Source organism: Cydia pomonella, chromosome 18 (assembly GCF_033807575.1).
Source record: "Cydia pomonella isolate Wapato2018A chromosome 18, ilCydPomo1, whole genome shotgun sequence".
Classification (NCBI taxonomy): domain Eukaryota; kingdom Metazoa; phylum Arthropoda; class Insecta; order Lepidoptera; family Tortricidae; genus Cydia; species Cydia pomonella.
In genome coordinates, this window is record NC_084720.1 from 11,715,386 (window position 1) to 11,733,453 (window position 18,068).

The 18,068-nt window shown below is 36.5% G+C and overlaps 1 protein-coding gene across 5 annotated transcripts in view; it reads right to left on the reverse strand.

Moving 5' to 3' along the window:
* LOC133527585 (dystroglycan 1) overlaps nt 1-18,068 on the reverse strand; it is a 142,113-nt gene that overhangs the window by 33,307 nt on the left and 90,738 nt on the right. For all 5 annotated transcript variants that reach the window (XM_061864645.1, XM_061864644.1, XM_061864641.1 and 2 more), the window contains one exon: nt 807-938. In XM_061864645.1, the coding sequence (XP_061720629.1) occupies nt 807-929 (123 nt within the window). In that variant the 5' untranslated portion in view covers nt 930-938. The remainder of the gene's footprint in view (nt 1-806; nt 939-18,068) is intronic.

An 18,068-nucleotide genomic window follows, 5' to 3' on the forward strand; every position in this document is an offset into this window, starting at 1 on the left:
TCCAAATTTGAAATTGATAGCTTAAGTGGTTCTCGAGATATTTAGCGATGTGACAGACAGACAGACGGAAGGCCGGACAGAGTCGCACCATAAGGGTTCCTTTTGTACCTTTTTAGCAGGGAACCCTAAAAAAGAACAAGGAATCCCGTACGATCATAAAATCCATAGGTGTTCAGTAAACTATGTTGTTACAGAATACTTAGAATACAGATAAAACCAATTGGGTAATGATAAAGTTATCGGGCTGAAAATTAACTCAGTAGCGTTAACAGTAAAAGTATATGAGAGTCAACCTGGAGTACGAATACAATGCACAGAGAGCTGCGAAATTGCATTGAGAAATTATGAATGAATTCATTGATAAGTCGCCATGCACTTTTACGGCTGATGGTAAAAGTTACTTAATTCAGTACAAAGCTACCAAATTGCAGTGGTCATCCAAATAAGCAAAGTTCGTAGCGCACCATTTCCCTTGCTAACTAGGAGCCAGTGCCAGTGTTAGTTGCAGAGACATCTGACTACATAATAGTTCAACTCGCAGACATATGCTGTTGTGAGTTTAGTTTACACACAGTCTGGTGATTAACTTTTGGATATTTAGCAACAGTTGCACTAGACTACTTACTCTGACAGGAAAACTTATATAGCAGTAACTTAACTTATTCAGTACTTTTGGCCACATCTGACGACTATCACCACCCTAGTCAAGATTCATGGCCTGTCGGTTTAATGGAAGACATGACATGACGACGCTTAAGTGTGTTCTTTGGACTTTAGCAACTTTTACCCTTTAAGTATATGTTTACCTGGAACTCCTCGCTGTTGTCGAAGGCAAAGTCCTCGTCGTGGCGACTCAGGGCCAGCGGACACAGCAGCAGCAGCGCGCACGCGACGAACCGCGCGCCCCCCATCTCCTGTGCTCCACTCATAAACACATGCTGCGGACAAAGAATATACAGCTCACAAACAGCTCAGTAAACGTTACACTAATATCGGGATCGTTGACCAGAATATGTTTAGCTAATGAACATGTGAGTAAACAACTAATGTTATTGATCTGTATCCGTTGGCCAAATTCGAGCTTGGTTTTTGTTCAAACGTTGTTATATAAGGTGTCCAATAATCAAAATAAGCAAGTCAGTGAAGAACAAGTTCTGTGGACACTTTGCCACTGATGTTAACCATGGTCAAGAACAGACCTGAACAATTCGTCGTGATGAAACCTTGTTTAGTCAGAAACACGTTTATTTTCAGTGCATAACTGGAAATGTCTTCCCTAGCAGACTAAACATAGACGTCTAATTTGGTAGGAGGCGAATGCAAAGTGCGACAATTATACTAGAATGAGTCACAGGAAGATTATTTCTAAATTTGGCAATAGAAGCCATGGGAATTAAGCGAACTGGCGAGTAAAAGGCGAGATTGAGGTTTTTAAAATAAAAATGTTTTATTCTAACTAAAGAACAAAAAAAAAAAAAAACAAATAAAGAAAGACTTTCTCCGTCTATTCCCATAAGTCCGGCCAATGACCAAGTATAGTTCGTAGGTAATGTTCCATGGGTATGGTATGTAATAATTCAAATAATGAAAAGAAGGGCCACGCAATTGTAAGGTGGAAATATGGTTAAATAATCGATATACGAGTGGTCGTAGTGGTTGTTGTTTACGGAAAACAAGTCGGATTCGGATTGTGCATTGAGCCTTAGATAAGTATAAAGAAATGATGAATTGCCGAATTCACTTCACACACTTGTTAAATACGAGTAAGCACTTATTTTTTTTTGTTGTAACAAAAAAAATAAGTGACAAACAACTATAAAGCCAGTCATTAGTAAACTCAGAACAGACAAGTTTCTTACTCATGTATCACCCTTTCCCAAATTCGTGCAAACTTGACAAATGACTACACACAGGGCCTATAAAACGGGCGAGACGGCGGACGGAAACGGGCCGGGTACTGTTACACAGTTAAAGAAGCGTGCTGCCGCATAATGATCGAACGCAAATAGAATGCTGCCGTCGTCTTCGGTCGCGAGTGCACAGCGCCGAGCGACTGGTTAGGTATTAGGTATGGTTCCTTAAGACTTAAGAGTACAAAATCGCAACTAGAGCTAACGCTCAGTTATAGTGAAATATGTGTGAAATAGTAAACAAACAGCAATCACCCTACAAATTATTACAGGCGTATAAGAATCTGCCCCTGCATTTCAGAGTTAATTTGAATGGATTCTTACGTAGGTATTCATATTATCTGTAGGTTAGGCAAGAGGCTTTCTCCTTTTTATAAGACTTTCCGCCCGATGCATGATTGTATGGCTAATAGCAATCATAAATAGGTATTATATTAAAAACTACACATTAGACTGTTTTCCGTTGACTAATTCTAGCTATGAATCTATGTACAGTCAGTAAAACTATTAGTTTAGCACCCCTGCATACAAATATTTATGCAGGGGTGCTAAGCTCACAGTTTTGCTGACTACATGCTTCTACGCGCTGAAATTATTTAGAACAAGTTCCCCAAATGGACAGTGTTCTACGAAAACTAATTAGGTTGTTTATATTTATTATGAATGCTTCTAAATTGTATACCCGTAATGTTTTGCATTAATCTAAGAAAAGTACAGATTCATTAACAGATAGCGGTAAAGATAGATTACGGACTTGGGTAGATTGCCTAATATTTATGTGTATGTTTTGAAAGGATTGCAAATTTTCCGCCCTCGCTTGTAACTAACTTCCACACCATGCGTTTCTTAGTCTGTCGCAAAGGCACTCCAGGGAATACATTTATACATTCCTTTTAGTACACCGCACTTTTAGACACTTGAAAGGCAATGTTATTTTAAGAAATTACATCCAGACATCCGAAGTTGAACGCATTCATTTCATAGTTTAAGGAAGTAACCTTAATTTGATACGAAAAGACTTTGATGTAGATTTCCTTAAGGAAATTTGGGTAAAACAAAGTGATGATTAATGATCGGGAAGAAAGTCAATGTTGGATAGTCGCAGAATTTTCCAATTATAGACAAATATTTGACTGAAGAAACAATAAAACGAGTGTAAGAAATAATGCTCTTGATCGAGTTAATGAGGTATTAAAACGGGCGCGGTACTAGAGAATCTAGAGATTTAGAGATCTGCAAAAAAAATTACACAGACATCACATCCAATTATTTTGAAGACGTCCGAACCAATTTTGGAATTAATTGTGCCCCTTGACAAGTTGGCGAAAGAGCGAGAAAAGTATTATTAAAAATATAATTTGAGTGCTTACTTATATAAATGGATTGTCTTTATACACTAATGAATGTTGTTTTATCTTTAAAGTCCTGAAGTGACTTCTTTCGACTGCTATAACAACTTGTCGACAAGTGCTAGAGGCCCAGCTTCGTAACTCAGCAGACATAACAAGGCATGGCCCCCATTATTTACCAATTATAGTATAAAATCTCTAAGAATGAACTTTTGACACTTGAGTATTGACGTAATTAGTGATGGGGCTAAGACGTATCGTGTGTCAAATTTAGCGATTAATTATGAATTGTCCGAATCGATTTTACTACAACAGATTTTTCCTATATATTTAGTATCACAAATCTTATAAAATTAATAATTGATATCTACTAATTATGTATGACATTATAATATTTCCATAACTAATACAATATATTTATATTGCCTATTGATTACATAATCGATTTTTATCGACTTACGGAAATGTTACATGAATCGGAACAGCAGACATGGTCACATTTAGTGCTAAATTAAAAAAAAAGACGTAGACCGTACTGTATGCATTCTAAATTGTTATCGTAAAAGATTCAATAACTAAGAGATGAAGAAATGTAACATTCATTAAGTTATGTTTATGAAAAGAGAAATATTGTGTTTACGTACATGAAAAGGTGTAATATCGTTATGGGATTTTGTTTATAATTTCAAAGTGTCTTGCGCGTTTACGTTCTACGGGCGTTGCGATGTGTCAAAAGTTCATACTTACAGATTTTAGACTATAGTCAAGATTTGTGGCAGTGAATTTTAAAGATAGACTATTTCTACTTACCTCAAAAAACTAATTATAGTTTATGCAGAGGTACAGTGAAACTTTCACAGAAACAAAAAACCTGATCTTTTTTGTATGCCATAAAAATATCTCACTTGAAAAGACATTAATAACTGATATGTAAGTAAAAATCAACCAGTTTCCACGCAGGAGCTAAGAAGGTTATTAATGTTATTATAGACTGGCTAACTTATATTCAAAATCAAAATCAAAATCAAAACGTTTATTCTGTAAATAGGCTTAAGCTAGCACTTTCACATGTCATCTTATAACTATATATATATTCTATTTTAACATAAATGCATCCTTATCTTCTAAGAATTCCTTAAAAGTATAATAAGCTTTTTGTAAAAGCTGTCGTTTCACAATTGACTTGAATTTATTCATTGACAATTTCGTTAAGTTAGATGGTAACTTATTATAAAAGCGCACACTGTTCCCCATAAACGACATATTATTTACTCTATTTAAACGGAATCTTGGAATCACCAATTTATTTTTATTTCTAGTATTATAATTGTGTATGTCACTATTCAATTTAAACATTTCAATATTTTTTCTTACATACATTATATTTTCGTAAATATATTGGGAAGCAACAGTGAGAATATTGATTTCTTTAAATTTCTCTTTAAGAGACACCCTTGTGCCTATATTATATATGTTACGTACAGCACGTTTCTGTAAAACAAAGATTGAATTAATGTCAGCGGCTTTGCCCCATAATAAAATGCCGTAAGACATGACGCTATGGAAATATCCAAAATACACCAGCCGTGCTGTCTCAACATCTGTAAGTTGACGGATCCTTTTAACTGCGTATGCTGCTGAACTTAGTCTACCTGCCAGTGTAGAAATGTGCGTTCCCCACTGTAATTTTGAATCCAAGGATAAGCCTAGAAAAACAGCTTCATCTTCAAAATCTAATATTTCGTCTTTTAAAACAACCTGTGCGTCACTCGTGTGCTGGACATTAGGTAAAGAAAATCTAACACATTTCGTTTTCTTGGCATTGAGAAGTAAATTATTAGTAGTAAACCAATCAACTACAGAGGACAATACATCATTTATTTCACTTAAATCACTCTGTTTCCTTTTTACTTTAAATATAATAGATGTGTCATCAGCAAAGAGAACCAACTTATGCTTTTCATTAACTATATAAGGCAAATCATTAATATAAACGAGAAACAAGAATGGGCCAAGAATAGATCCTTGGGGGACGCCCATTGAAGTAATAGACCCCGACGACTTAGTTTTATTTATGTCTACTTTCTGAATTCTGTTTATAAGATAGGACCAGATGAGATCAAGAGCCTTGCACTTCACGCCATAGTGGTTTAACTTGCGAATAAGAGTGTCATGATCAACACAGTCGAAGGCCTTCGACAGATCGCAAAACACGCCTATTGCATCTAGTTGTTGTTCCCAAGCTTCAAATATGTGTTTGATTAAGGTGGTGCCTGCATCTGTCGTTGACCTGCCCCGTGTAAATCCAAACTGATCTTTATAGAATAGTTTATTAACGTTAAAATGTGATAGCAATTGATCCAGAATGATTCTTTCAAAGATTTTACTTATTGCCGGTAGAATAGACACGGGCCTAAAATTTGTAGGGTCTTTTTTTGATCCGGATTTAAATAATGGAACGACTCGACTGTGCTTCATTAGATCGGGAAATACTCCCGTATCAACACAAGTATTGAAAATCATGGCCAAGTGAGGTGCCATATCATCCACTATCGATTGCAAAACTTTTACCGATAGGCCCCAAATATCTTCAGTCTTTTTTAAATTTAATGTCCTAAACGCTTTTACGACTGTTTGCGATGTAACATATTTAAAGCAGAAACTCGTTGGGCATTCCGGCACATTAGCTTTTAGCACATTTTCGGTCATAGAAGAGGACGAGTTAAGCGATCTAGTCGTTAAGAAAAAAATTAAGAAGGTAAGTAAAAAAACATCCTTAAAACTGCATAGATTTCGTCATAAATTTTCTACTAATTGAATTAAGACCTATCGTAAAGAATACGCGAATGACATTTTTATTAAATATCAAATGCTAAAAAAGTAAAAAGTTAAAAAGAAAAAGGTCTAAAAAGAATCCCCTGAAGTTCCCTTGATGCTTGCCTCATTATTTTAATACAAACGTTTTGATTCCAGTACCGAGAATTTGGCCGTTATTGATTATTTTACTCAAAGAGCGGAGGTCCCAAGGGGCGGGGGAAAAGATAGCTTGGCCCTTGCAAAATATGGCGCGATACAAAAATATTAAAACACAAAACATAGAAAACATACGAGTAGCAGTGGAAATTTGATACGCATAGGTTGACATGCGAAGTCAGTTTAGGTGAAGCTTAAGTTTTCTTGGCTTTAAATTACGATTATTAAAACATTCTACAAGCCTTCCCACCTGTTCATGTCATACACGATTCGAATATTTAAAACACGATATGATTAAGTTTTTGGTCGAATCACTCCTAAAGTCACAGATCTAAAATATCTAAGCGTAATTACATATTGGCAGTAAGTAAAAACTTGTCAAAATGCTTTACCAGTACAGATTGCCGAGGGTCGTTACAATACGAAAGATCGACAAGTCTACAAGTAAGTTTATATAGCAGGAAAGGGAGGGAGCTGAGAAGTAATTATAGCTGATGGTGTTCGACACCCCATCAATATGAGGCAGTTATTAAAATAAAACAAGGACATTTTTTTTTTAAAGAGTGTGTTCAAGTTTTGTCTACGTGCATTGTGAATTGTGACTCGCAATTTTTTATAAACAAATAAGTATAAACACTTTTACGTGTTGCACTACTTGCACTCTTGAAAACGAATGAACATTTTTTCTAAAACAATGGATGGTGCTACATTACCAAATAATAAATACAGCAACTCGTCTTTCTGATTGATACTCAGAATAATTGAAACCTAAAATAAACTTCGTTGCTTAGGCTTGTCGTGTAAAGTAAAATTAAACGAATGTATTTTAATGTACATAAATTTAACAAATCAATGGAATAACTAAATCTGTATTTGTTAACTATTAGATTTGTTAATTCTTATTTTAAGTACGAGTATTGCTTAGTAAGCATAAATAAACGAGAGGCGCTCACCTACTTTTCTGCTCTATTTCTGAAAATGGCAAGCTAGTGGCCACCAGACCATTAATTAGCAACAAAATTGTTTTAGAAAATATATATTTGTCTTTATCTAGATAAGAATAACTGAAGAGCAATGTCATGACGGATAACATCTAATTTACATAGATTACAATTCTGTTAAAGGATATCACGACAGATACCATCTGTAAAGTTATGAAATTAGCAGATATATCAATTTAGGTTTGCAAAGCGGAATGGAAATCGTGTTACAATCAGACTCTCAAAACCCTCGTGCCCGGGCCGGAGGGTCGACACAATGGACCTTTCCCCCGACAAAATCTCCTGTCTACCACATACATACTTCTGCCTACAACTTTTGTCAACATACAGCTCACACTACTTGGCCCCGGGTAAAAGTTACCCTTTTTACTTGTCGAGGGCACCTAATGCCCACTCAGAGTCAAGAAATTTTGCTGGCTTGAATTAGATTTATTCAAATTGTTTTAAAATAAACTTGTTTCTAGTGTTCTTATTACAATTCAGAACTGTTTACAACTATAATCTGAATAACCATTTCAATGTGTTTTTAATTAATATTGGTAGTAATCAAATTCTCAGAGTTGTTTTTGAGTAAAGTACACTCAAGTCGATTCAAATTCCTTACTTTATTTGAATGCCGAGGTAATATTTAATTTAGCCCTACTTATAGTACTCATGCACGCGGAAAGATCTTAACAATTGGGAAATAATATGCAAAGACGACGTGAAACCTCGTTAATGCCTATTTTATCAAGTTAAAAAGAATTGCTAAGTTAGGGGAGCGACTGGGACTTAATCGAAAAATGTTCAAAGGGAAACTTTGAGCCCTCGGTATTTGGAGAACAATTATGTGGCAAAGAGAAACTTCCCCAATGCATTGAATCTGAATAAGGCATTTATGAGTAGCCGGCTGTATTTATTTCAGATAGCTTTAATCGGTGTGCTCATAACCGGGCATGCTTATGGTATGCTTATTATATTGAGTATGCTTTTGTAGCTCAATGTGGCAAAGAACGACGTACTGATAGTAAAATTTATTTTTAAGATGATTATTTAGACACGAGGCGCTGTCGTTTAAAAAAAAAACAAATTTTGTGTGAACTTAAGGGATTTTATTGTGTTTACACATATGTCTTGCCAGTGTTTCATATTACATATGTCATAAATAAAATACTGTCTTCTCTGATGATAAATTGATGACCTACATAGAACCCTTCGCTTGTTACCTAATAACTTTCAGTACTATCTAGATCTAAACCGAACAAGTTGCTCAAAGTTATTTCGGCCACTATAATGGCTCATAATACTGCAAATATTACGTCCGGAAACATGTATGATCAGATAGTATAGAGGCAAAGTAATTATATTTGTGCCGCACAGGGAATGTCGTTGGTTTTCGAGGCTCACAGAGGCGCTAAAAACCAAATGAGCGTATAAGTCTAGGAGTGCAGTACTTTCATAAGCTTTGTATATCGGAAGAGTTGCGAGGGTATTCTACATTCCGGTGTGAATTTGGGTCAGCTGGTAATCAGGGCCGTCATAACGTGAATAATTCAAGACTTGACTACAGTACCTGATTGGAGTAACCCCACCTTACTTACACATCGTAAAGCATCAGCTGATTGAAAACCAGAACACGGGTATGTATGACCTTGGAACACAAAGAGAGGCAATGAAATTCTAACAAGACCCGGGAGGGCCGGAAGACTTGCCCGGATGGAATAATTGAACCTTTTCTCTACAAATCTTTCAAATCTCGATTAAAAGCATAATACAATAATGTACAGTCAGCTGCAGAGATACCTATGTAGTTCCCCTCGAAACATTTTTTGTGCAGAGATAACTGCAGCTGACTGTACATGGTGAAATTTTTTTTATAAAGTACTTACCAAAAAACGGACATTATTTAAGTATAGGTAGTTTATAAAATAAAATACCTGTAGTATTTTTCATGCCTTAAGGTCAAACGTTTACAAAGAGTGGCTATAAACCTTACAGCTTTTAAAAAAATAGGTATCTAGAATTTTCACCAGTTAGTTAGCACAGCATCATTTTACGTAAAACCTCACAAGCGAAAGAAGCACTCTCAACTTGAAAGAGTGCTCTAACCGAAATAGTCTGCGTTTCTCGAAATATTTCAGTATTTTCCGTTTCACTAAATTTGAGAAAAGCTCAGATTCAACATTTCATTTTAAACGAGAGCTTTCAAACGGGACTCTCAGAATTCTCTCTGATACTGGGATTTGGAGCTTAATACTTTGAAGTTCGTCGAAATGAAACTGGTTGATCTTTGGGTATTAAACACATAGAAATATCGCAATAAGGATGTTTGTAAAGAATACCGAAAAATATAAACGATTTAAAGCGAGCGGGTACAGAGTGATGGATAGATGGCAAAAAAGAGCTTACGCCGTTTTAACCTGTCCTGAAAAGGCCGCAAGTGATATTTTAAAGGGAATATAATATATCTCGTTATATTTTCAATGGAAACGCAACTTTCGCTGTCGTAAAACAGAATTCAAATTTATTTGTAGCTCTACTACGTGGACGTAAACTTATATAAATATGCTGTAGACTATTATTGGGAGAGAAAGGCCGCAAGTGAACATAACTGATATTCAAAATAATATACGACAATATTGTTCGTAAAGGTTAGGTTACTGTGAGGCGCGACGAAAGGAGGCGCAAGTCTATTTCGACAGCGGAAGTCACGTGCCCGTGCGCTACTGCGCTCGCGTGCATCATAATGTCGTGGATTCTTCCAGGAGAAAAAAGATGTAAGACAGCAAATGTGCCTGGTATGCTGACTACATTTTCGTTCCAACGGACGAAGAGTTCCCAGTACTGAGGCGCTATAAATATGCCTTAGTCTTAGAACGACTGCCGATACTGTTCACATTGTGATCACATTTGTTAAAAGTGTTTTATGACGATGGATAGGTCGTGCATATTTAATTGGATACCACGAAGGCATTGGAGGGTGGATTTTACAGGATTCTCATACACCGTGTGAAAGAACAGTTGCCGTTTCGATGTGACTTATTATATTTGATAGTCACCCAACATAGCTGTTTGGAAGCGTGTAGTTGTTCCGATCGATTCGAATACCTACCTGTTCATTCGTTATAGGTTACTGTTATTCGTATAGGTAGGTTCATTTGTTGCATGTTACTTAGGGCTGATTAGCCCAAAGCGTCTGAAATCGTAATTAAAATTTACTTGTAATTTTTTGGAGTTTTAGGGTGGATAATAGTATTTTATACAATCGTGATATAAAAAAGAGCTTTTCAGTCGAGTACCGTGTTTTGGTAACGAAGCTTGCTGAGTTGCCAAAGTGAGGTACGAGATTGAAAAGCTTGATTATAACACTATTGTATACAATACTTTTTCTACGAGTCAATAAAAATAATACTTTAAACTAATAAAATCATACAGGTAAACAAGCCAAGAGTATACAGCTAATTAAGATACGCGAGCAGCCGCGATACCTTCATACTCGTACGCTCCGGCCGCTGGGACCCGGCGGGGTGGTAAACGACATCTTCTCGTAACTCATGAGGCCCTGTTACTCCTTGCTAATTTCAATTTTTAGGCAGTTTTTTTCTCGATTTTGGCCATCGTAGCCTATGGAGACTAACAAGCAATGGTAAGCGGTTTTCGTAGTCTATGGATGTTGCTATATTAAGGGTGTCACATGTGCGTTTATGACTTATGAAGCAATTGTTTCTACTATACAACCTAAAATAATTAATTAATTTGAGCTATCGTTTTGTTTCGTCCTTGACAGCGGCTAGCTGTGATTGATTCATTTCATTATAGTTGACTAAACCGTTTTGAATTGAATATTATAGTTGAGTTGGGAGCTCATACATGAAAAGTACCCAATTACAGTTGGGTATCTTCTTCTTTCTTCTTTTCATCCTGTTACCCCCTGCTGGGGTGTAGGGCTCGAACCATTTTCTTCCACTGAATCCGGTCCTGGGCAGCTTGGGTAACCTCCTCCCACCCCATCCCCAATACACCCAACTCTTGCTCCACGGAACGGCGCCAAGTAAATTTAGGGCGACCATGTTTCCGTTTTCCGGGCATCTTCCAGGTCAGGGCCACCTTGGATAGGTGGGTGTCAGGCTTCCTGAGGATATGCCCTATCCAATGCCATTTGCGCGTTTGGATCTCCTTATGTACGGGTGCTTGTCCGGTTATTCTCCAGAAGTGAGCGTTTGTGATCCAGTTAGGCCAACAGATGTGCAGAATTTGCCTTAAGCATTTGTTCACAAACACTTGGAGTTTTGTCATTAGGTCTTTGCGGACAAACCAGGTTTCGCACCCGTAGAGCTTTAAGATACCAATTGGTTTCTCAGGATAGTAGCCAGGTGAAAGTAAAATGAGGAAAAAACCCGAATGATTTTCAAACTAACATAGTTTCAGATCCATTACAGATGTATACCTGCCAGTTAGGTTAGACAATTCACACGTTCACAATGCATCACTTTTAAAATAATGACGTTTAATATCATCGATATTAGGTCGAACGCTGAATATTATGATTTGCGTAAAAGTAAAATGTTTATCGAAATAAAATAATTATTGTCATTCTTGATAGTATTCTCGGCATTACTCATATGAAGTAACACGCGAATATCGCACAGTTTTTTGCAGCCCGTACTCTCGGCCTCGCCACAATAAAGCGAGCCCACCCAGCCTGCATTGTGCGGCTAAAGGCCAGAATACCCATTGTTTTCACCCCATGTGCTTGAAGCTTTGTAAAAGGTGTGACATTTTCCAGAATTACAGCTGTAGAGTGCTTAGCATGTAGGTAAGCCTAGTAACATTTGATGAGTTGAGCATGTATGTTCCTATGTGAGTACGCCTATATATATGTATATAACATTCGCTAATCTAAGTACCCCCATCGCCTTGACTTTAACTTGAAATTTAAGCAATCTCGTGTTTTCGAAGAGGATTTTTTTAGTTTAAAAGTAATAATGTCCTATGCATATATTATTAGGTCTTTAGCAACCAACTCACCTTAGACTTCTCAGCTACGCTTCAGTTTACAATGTAATCATAGAATATCAAAAACACAATATTTTACATAGCGCAATTGTTTTGAGCATCGATGTATCATTTGGATGCTATGCACAAAGTCACGACGGATCGTTCATCGAATAAGTTCATTTCATGTGAATCAAAATTCATAATAAAACACGTCCACTTTTCGTGTCTGTTTATTCACAAAACATATTCCGGGTAGCCGACAGACAGAATGTGTTTCAAACTTTTGGGTAATTTATCTGTTCGGGAAGTTCGAAAGTATTATACTGCGTGTTTTCGATTTAAACATCGCAAACAATCATTTGTGCAGGAAAACACACAAAATGAAAATATAAATATTTGTATAAGTTTTTCTGCACAATGATGCGGCCGATATTACGAAAATTAAATAGGCAACTGTACCTAAATCAATATACCTACCATAAGTGTTTACTTAGAAAATATATGTTATTGTCGTGTTTTAAGGCACATTTATATGTTAATAGTAAGCTAATCATCAATAGTAATGTTATAGATGGTATCGTAACCGTCTGGAATGGTCTACATGTTAAAAACTGTTCATTGCTTTTTGTGCTCCAAAAATCTCTATGGGTAAGCATTTCGTGCTTCTCTTACCACCTCACTGCACCCTCCTACGATGGTCATCCTCATCTGGCGTAAACTATCAGTGCGTACCCTTCAAATACTCGGTATAGCTCAATACGACGTTTATCTGTTATAGTCAGTACACCACTGTAAAAACAAGACCCAGCACTCTGGCCTATCCCATCAAAGATAGATTTAATCTCCTCACGTGTGGATATAACTTCTTTAACCGACAGTGACGTGCCCCAGTACATCGCGCTTGTATACAAACATGTTTAGTCACTTTTGCACCTTAGGCCATTGCAACAGGGACCAAAATTGTTAAAATATTTTTGTATTAGATAGAAGTAAAGTGCCACGTTCCCCAGAACTCGATTAAGTTGACTCGTAAACCGAGTCAACCTTGAATCCCTCCAACGCAGACTTATTAGTCTAACGACTGAGGTGTGCTCTAATCAGGGGAGCTGTCTTGCCTAGAAGCGACACTCGTACTTTAAAAATCTGATCATGATTTTAATATAATATATATCGTTGCAGTCGAGAAATAGGTCGAATCGATATCAAATCAATTAAACCAATGCTTAAAATTCAAATGCCAAGTCAATGAGTCGAATGCTCAGGCAAACCAAGTGTGCTTTGGCTGTCACAGAGTACCTACCATTTGGCGTTGAAATGAAACTCTAGGTCCATGGAGTCCCCGTGCACAAGTTATTTGCAGAAATCGCGAAGCGTCTGGTTGACGTAGCTGGTGACCGAAGAGCTGGCGGCTACCTCGCACAACGTATCAGTATTGCGATACAACGAGGAAATGCCGCCAGCATCCTTGGTACAATGCCTCAAGAACTATTTTAGATTTAAGCTAGTTATAATCCTCTGTATATATTCGTTATGTATATTGTTATTGTAAATAAAATATATAAATTATAGTAAGTAAATATTCTTTATTGTGCACATTAAAAATAAGAGAAAACGAAATACAAGTTTAAGACTAGGTAACAAGAGGCGGTCTTATCGGTATAAAGCGATAGCTGCATTCTCTTCCAGACAACCTTTGGGTAGCAGGAAAGTTAAGTAGGTACTTACAACTTTGATTGACATTGATTTGGTCAGAAATGCATCAATAAAACTAAATTGTAAACTAAACTTTACTCTGTTAACCATTGCAGAGGCATTCAACATACATCGCAGCATCCACCACTTTCTTACACTCACATCCGGATTTAGCTCGCAAATTTTTTGAGAAAAGAAAATGGCGGCTTAGGTATTCTTGAACCATAGTGAAGTACGAACCTATATATATTTTATTTTCAATGAATACAAAGAAAGAACACGTTAAAATACCTATTCTGGGGAATACAATTAAACCTATTGTTTTAAATGTAGTATAATTACAGAGTTGACGTCATCCACCATCACCAGTGTTTCTGGGCGAGTAGAACCAATATTTAAACAGTAATTCAATTACGATCATTCTATAGTGGGCCAAGCGGATGAATAGAAAAGCTATATTTTCAGCTAATTTAATTTTGGCATAAATGGTTTGTCTTCTTGGTTTGCACATAATCAAATCCTAGTTAGCGTGAGTTGATAAGAAAAGTTACACTGTCAGTTCTATGACGATACTTAAGCATTAAATTTCAATATAAACTTCGTTTTGGTGTTGATAAAAGGATTTGTTTAGTGTTAAAAAAAAGGCAAAAAGTTGAATCACTGAAAATTTGAAAAATTTATAGCGATTAACTTTTCTTAAATAACCACGCGTACCTAGCTATTTTCTGAAAACTCCCACCAACCGAATAGAAAATGTGCACTTTATGATCATCACTAATTTTCATCTTTTATTGTGCGGTCATATTAATGTTGGCAAATAAATGTGGCCGTAACATTTTTTCCAGTGCTACTCAAAATATAAAAGTAAAAAAGTTTAGCTGCACTAGCAGCATATATTTCACTTAACGTAAACGTATTCTTATCTTATGTGTTATCTTTGCTATTGTGTATTTTCTGTTATTTTGGCGAATACGCTACAATGGAACAGACCCCTCTACTTAAACATGTTGCATGCAGTATATGGTATAAGATTTTTTTGCCTATTAAATCTTTATACTTAACATTCGTTATTATCTCATACCTTTAAAGGAGCCACTCTTATAAATCGACATATATACATTTATATATTTCAGGGATCTCGGAAACGGCTCTAACGATTTTGATGAAAAATAGATCTAGCTAAGTCTTATCAATCTATCTAGTTAAGTTTTTCAGGAGCTATTGGGAAAACGCGCATTTTTGAGTTGTTATATGTCCCAATCCGCATTGGGCTAGCGTGGGGACTATAGCCCGAGCCCTCTCGCGCATAAGAGGAGGCCTGTGCCCAGCAGTGGAACGTATATAGGCTAAATTATTATTATTATTTTATATGTTATCGATCTCCCAGATCTTGCATTTTAAATCTTTATACGCTCACGGTGCTTCATTGTATTGTATTCCTTAAAATTTCGCTGTCATTTTATTACTTAGGTATATAAGACCTTTAATGTACAAATCATGTGACATTTTCACCTACCTGTTTTGTTATCTCTGTTGGAGACGTCATAGAATAATATAGTAGACTTATATGAATTGTTAATAACCTTCTATTTGCCATTTTCCTTCTCTCCGCCTGTCTACTAGCATGTCTATATTATGCAAACAGTTTAAGCAGGCGTGTATTTTCCGCACAAAAGCAAAAACACAGGCAAACACTATTTGCCCGCTTTCTAAAGCAAAATGTGTGTATAAGATTTTCAGGCCGGCATAAATAAACGGACCTAAAAACCTAAGTTAATAGAATTTGTGTCGTATGTCTTCACGATAAGTGTTACATCGTTAACGTTTATCTTATGTTTTATGACAATGTAGGAACAGCGCTTCTATTTTCGCCAATGTTTTACAATACAACTTTAAAAGAAGAAGGCTGTATGATCATGGTAGGTGTATACGAGTATCGTCTTTTTACAATGGCAGTGTTTTGATTTATAGTCGTACATTCCCGACCTCACGCCAAACTATGTTTTACGATGTGCTCAATAAATGTTGTTGATTTAGTCACACCAACTGCGGTCGAGAACAAACGTATCTTCTACATACATGAATAAAATGTTGTTTCTCTCAGAGCAATAATTGTGTTACCTATAAGTGGAAACTGTTCTGGCTGTTGTATTACCTTAATTTGTTAAACTGTATGTGTAACTACGAATATAAGTATGCTGTTTGTTTCTCTTTGCGATGAATAAAAAGTTAAAAATAAACATTGTGCACCGCGAAATATGATCAAGTTAAGGTTACTACAGACTAATTCATGTCAGAGTCAATAAATGTATGCTTCTAATAACTGCCCCGAAAATAAGTTATTTTAGTATACGGAACACTTAGGATCTGTTTCACAATGTCCAAGTAAAGTCCGGAATAAGCTATTTGCCACTTATCTGACGAATAAAGTCATCTTTGGAGTTTCACAGTATTCATATAAGCTTAACCCTTTTCCAGGCCGCAACTATCTACAAGGTTTTCCCAAAGAATCCAAATATATTCCAATTAATCCAGCTTTGATGATTCATTTGAAGACAAGTAAGATTTCCTGACTAATTTGAACCTTAAATCGGAATGCTAAAGTTGAAATTCTAATGGCGCGTATGTGGTCGATAAATCGTACTATGCCTGGAAAAGGGTTAACTGGTAGATAAAAATAGCTAAGTTTTGCAGGAAGTTTTATCTGGCAGTCGATTTATTTGTTGATTAGCTATCCAATACTTTACTTGGACATTATGAATATATTTGTTGGAAGTAGAATCAATAAGATAAATAAAAACATACACAACAGTCGCTTTCTAATGGATCACATTTCTAGAGAAAAAAAACAAAAGACGCGTGCTGTCGGCGTCCGCCAAACTAGCGGCATGCGCTCACGAAAGAGGTTTCTAAACAATTGTCCCGCTAAGGCGCCTAAAGGTTCCGTGGAGAGTACGAGAGAGCTTTTAGGGAAAACTGGACTTTTTATTCTTTAAATCCTCCATCTGTTTCGTAATGGCCGTTGTCTGCACTTGTCGGACGAATAGCCTTGGTCAGCGAGCTTTTTCCGCTCGCCGGATGTTGTGCAGAGTCCAAACTACGAATAATCACGACAGCTTTGATTACGCCAGTGTCATATTCATATATCACATACGCATACGTATTAATACAAAAAGACCTATTATTAGACATGATTGACATTTCGAGATTTGTAGATGGATTTCATTCCGCTACTTGAGCTAACATTGAACAGTAAATACTTGAACGTGGAGCACAAAAAATCGCTTTCACTAGTTATACACCCAATTTTGCGACTAGTTCCACCCAAAACTTACAAAGTCAGGGTACTCATTACATCTATCAGTTCGTAAACACTTTATCCGTGTAAATGTGATCGACAATCACCACCAGGCACTCCCAAAAAATAACAGATTGGGCGGTATGCCTCGGCGTCGAGGTTGTTTATTCAGGCACGCGGAGCAGGCATCGAAGTAAGGTAAAAAAACTGGATTTTTTTTCAGAGGACCTCACACAGAAACATCGAGACATCGTTTTCGCGACCTAGTAGGTCTAAACATCGTCGTTTACAACAACAGCTCAAGAAAATTAACCCGAATATGGGCAATCAGGAGAAATAATTCGTGTAGCGCGGTGCCCAGATGAACATACTAAAAGTCCTAGAGGGTGGGGGTTGTGCTGACTGTGTAGGGGGTCTTCAAAAAGCATTTTTTTTAAACGTAATATTTTCGGATCTAATCGCTCTGAAGAAAAAAGAATATGTTTACCCGTCTACTTCCCCTAACTTCTGAGGAATAGATCCAAAAAATAAGAAAAAAATCGTGAAAGATAAAGTTTAGCAAAGACTTTAAAGGAAAACTATAGCCAATCTGATCGGTCTAGCCATTTTTGAGGTTTTGCAAAAACTCTATTTTGACGGACGGGTAACTACGGAACCCTACACTGAGCATGGCCCGACATGCTCTTGGCCAGGTTTTTTTTATATTTCGTCAGCAGGTGTCTAAGCTTACTTATTCTAAACTAAACATTTGAGTTATGATAAACAGTTACGAACAAACGGCGTTTTCTTAAATCGTCTATTTTTGTCTCTTAGTTAACCTAAACATCTTGTAGCTCTTAAAGTATTGATCGTAGAGTAAAAATAAATA